Genomic DNA, 3568 nt, shown 5'->3' with positions numbered 1-3568 from the left:
AAAATAAATAAATAAATTCAAAATCCTTATTTGTGCTATACAGAAGAAATATAGCACACAGGAATGAAATAAGACAAAGTAAACAGTGACAGAACTTTAATTTTTTTGGTGTACTATTCTTTTAAATTCTGCCAAACTATAAAAAAAAAAATCCTAAAGATGACACACAAGTAAATGAGGGGAGGTAAATTTAAACAGATTTTGGTCTCTTCCGATGAAACAGTTGACGATTTATTCTTATACTGGTGAATATGAGACAAGAAATATGTGAGACAGACTTCTACAGATAATCTTCATGTCTATATAAAAATAAATTAATCAAGTAGAATCACACACCATGTGGAGAGTGAGCTTGTGTGCAGGAATGTTAATTATTTTATATGTGCACATTATCATACCATCATACCCTCCCTATTTCAAATACGCTTGCACACAAGCACTCATACTGTATGCAGACCCATAACTGCAGTTAAGTAAGGCCAGTTCAGTTTATTAAGGGACAGGGGAAGGATGCACTAGTAAACAGGGTATAACATGTCTCTAATGCTAATCTTTAAGGTGGGCTCTGGACAGTGACTAGCTGACGTGGGCAGTGACGACTGTCCCCCTTGATTTACCATACACATCTGCGCTTAAATGTCTGGTAAGTGTTCAGCCTCAAGCTAATTAAGCTTTAGCATACATTCTGTTCTTTTCACAAACAACTGTAGACCAGATCCGCTCTGGCTTTATCTTACCCCTGCGACACACCAATGCAGGCTTGTTTACAGAAGAGGAAAAAGGGCAAGAGGTGTAGGCAGTGGTACATCCTCAAGATCCTGTTCCTTAATGATGTAACATGACCACTGTTTTCCAGTGAACTCTCCCGCATAAAGTCACCAGGGTACGCCCCCTGGTCAGATGCCTGTAAAACGATTCTCCATTGTACATTAGTCTCTGCTTTCCCCAAAGTCCTTGACTGAACTTGGCCTTCTTTCCCTTCTTGGACTCCCTTTGGAGTCCAACTCACGACCCTGAGGCCTCAGAGGCCCTTATCAAATGCGTTGGAATGTCCCCTGTCCCCTTTAGGCCTTCGTGAGTTCTCTGAAGCCACATGGTTCTCATGGCCAACACTTGGGCTACTTCCCAGTGGGAATAGGCAGTTCTGACCGAGCAGCCTTTGGGCAGCTTCCAAGTGGTTGGTGGCCCCCTGGTAACCACTGAGCCGAGGCTTGGAGCTCAGGCCACCCAGCAGGCGGTCAGATGGGCCACCTTCGCGCAAGTGCTCCTCGTCATCTGTGTCAGCATCGATGTACTTGCTGATGGACGCGTCGTGAAAAGTGAAGACTGCAGGGGTGAGTGCTTTTCTCTCGGGTGTCTTAGGTGGAGTCCTGCTGCTGGCTGTTGTGTAGACAGACACCTCGGGGCTTAGGATGGAGTGGTCAGAAAGAATAGAGCTGTCAGACAGAGGACCACCTGATAGACTGGCCTCCCTGCAATTACGATGATTCACCCTAACCGAATGCATTTTCTGAGAGTTTCCGAGAAGTCCTTGTTGCCACGAACCCTCGCTGTTGAGAGGTTTAGCACCAGAACATGGTGGTGTGAGCATAGTCTCATGCTCCAAGGTGGTCTGCAGACTCGGATTAGCACTGACCCGACCAGAGAGGCCAGAACCAGGGCTGTGGGAGAACCGAGAGTTCTCTGGGAGGGATAGACCTCCTGCCGGACTGTAGGGGAATCGTGGGTTCTCTTGGAAGTCTGTTGCACAGCTGATATAACTGTCAATGCTCGACAGACTTTTCATGTCTACCACCCCTTCACGACCCCCAATCAGTGGGTCGCCTCCTTGACCTGGCAAGGCTCCCAGCTCAATTTCATCCCTTCTATGGCCTGCTCGGGATGAACCTTTGTCTTTTGTGTTCAGGTTGGGCTGTGACTGAGTCTTTGCCATGTGGTTGTACATCTCTTCTAGTTTCTGTGCATTAAGCCTCTGTGGACTAGAAGCTCTCGCCTTGCTAGGAGAACCTTGGTCTGGGTTGAAAGAACGATTAGAACTGGTCTCTGAAGCTGCCCGCTTGGATGACCATTTCCATCGACTGGGTGAGAGATGGTTGTCCTGGGTTCTCTCACCCTTGTCCATGACTACCACATCCAGAAGCTCTGCACCACGGGAAAACGCCTCTCTAACATTCATGGACACTATGCTGCCATTGCGTTTGGCTCGCTCTAGAGCCTCCCGTCTCTTTATGGCCTTCTCTTGCCGTTTCTGCTCCTTGTAGAATTCAGAAAAGTTGTTGACGATGATGGGAATGGGTAGGGCAATAACTAACACTCCTGCTATGCAGCAGAGTCCACCAACGATCTTTCCCAGAAGCGTCTTGGGGTAAATGTCCCCATATCCAACAGTGGTCATGGTAATAGTGGCCCACCAGAAGGAGGCAGGGATGCTCTTGAACTTGGTGTCATCCTCGTCCTTCTCAGCAAAGAAAACTAGACTCGAAAAGATCATGATCCCCATTGCTAAGAAGAGGATAAGCAGGCCCAGCTCATTGTAACTCCGTCGTAGCGTGAAGCCCAGTGACTGCAACCCAGTGGAGTGACGTGCCAACTTGAGGATGCGCAAAATCCGCATGATTCGAAAGATTTGCACCACCCGCCGCACATTCTGGAATTGCAGCACGCTCTTGTTGGACGCGGTCAGGAATATGGTGACATAATACGGTAGGATGGCCAGCAAGTCGATGACATTGAGGGGACCTTTAAAAAATTTCCATTTGTTTGGTGAAGAAAGGAAGCGAAGAAGATATTCCATAGTGAACCAAGCAATGCACACCGCCTCCACATGGGCCAGCTGGGGATTATCAGTTGTCTGACCAAACTCGTCTGTGTCTTGCAGCTCTGGGAGGGTGTTAAGAGACAAAGCGATAGTGGAGAGCACGATGAATAGAATAGAAATGATTGCCAAGATCTGAAAGACAAAAAAGCAAACAAAAACATCCACCATTAGAAAACAAGAAAAACCTTCAATACTGAGGTTTGTGTCTCATGATCTCTTACATATTGGTAAAAACACTGGATACACCAGTGTAGTGATGCCTTGACAGATCATTCATACTTTGTGAAATTTTTCTCTACTAACCCTAAGCGAAATCCAACATCAGTGCTTAAACCAAGACAGCTGAATGAAATGGCCAACAGAGAATGAGTTTGAAAAAATGGTAAGGTCTAGGTAAATCATAACGACTGACTATATATACGTATATATATTGTAACAAACGTTTGTAGGTCGGGAAGAAGGAGGCGGGAACCGGCGAACACTCAAAGAAACTTTAATAATAAAATAAACACAAAATAGCGCGACAGCCCCTCGTGGACGACTGCCACGCACAAACGAAACCAAAACACAAAATAAAATCCAGGCCTGGTCCTCTCTCGTCTTTCCCTGTCGTCACTCCTCCTTTGTATCCTTCCGGAGCTCCTCCGTGAGACTCGAGACCGGTGAGTGGCGCAGGTGTCGCGCATTCGCAATTACTCCACCGGCCTCGCTCCGTTCCCACGGCTCTCGGCCCTGCCCCTCTCGTCACAT

The 3568-nt window shown here is 46.9% G+C and overlaps 1 protein-coding gene across 1 annotated transcript in view; it reads right to left on the bottom strand.

Moving 5' to 3' along the window:
• Positions 1-475: 475 nt before the first annotated feature.
• The window catches only part of kcnb1 (potassium voltage-gated channel, Shab-related subfamily, member 1), an 11962-nt gene continuing 8869 nt past the window's right edge, over positions 476-3568 (bottom strand). The window contains exon 3 of the mRNA XM_016238915.1: positions 476-2950. Coding sequence (XP_016094401.1) covers positions 1022-2950 — 1929 coding nt within the window. The 3' untranslated portion in view covers positions 476-1021. The remainder of the gene's footprint in view (positions 2951-3568) is intronic.

Source organism: Sinocyclocheilus grahami, unplaced genomic scaffold (genome assembly GCF_001515645.1).
Source record: "Sinocyclocheilus grahami isolate Dianchi unplaced genomic scaffold, SAMN03320097.WGS_v1.1 scaffold551.1, whole genome shotgun sequence".
NCBI classification, from domain to species: domain Eukaryota; kingdom Metazoa; phylum Chordata; class Actinopteri; order Cypriniformes; family Cyprinidae; genus Sinocyclocheilus; species Sinocyclocheilus grahami.
Note: the sequence above shows the minus strand (reverse complement) of the source record. Positions and strands in the feature narration are given on the sequence as shown.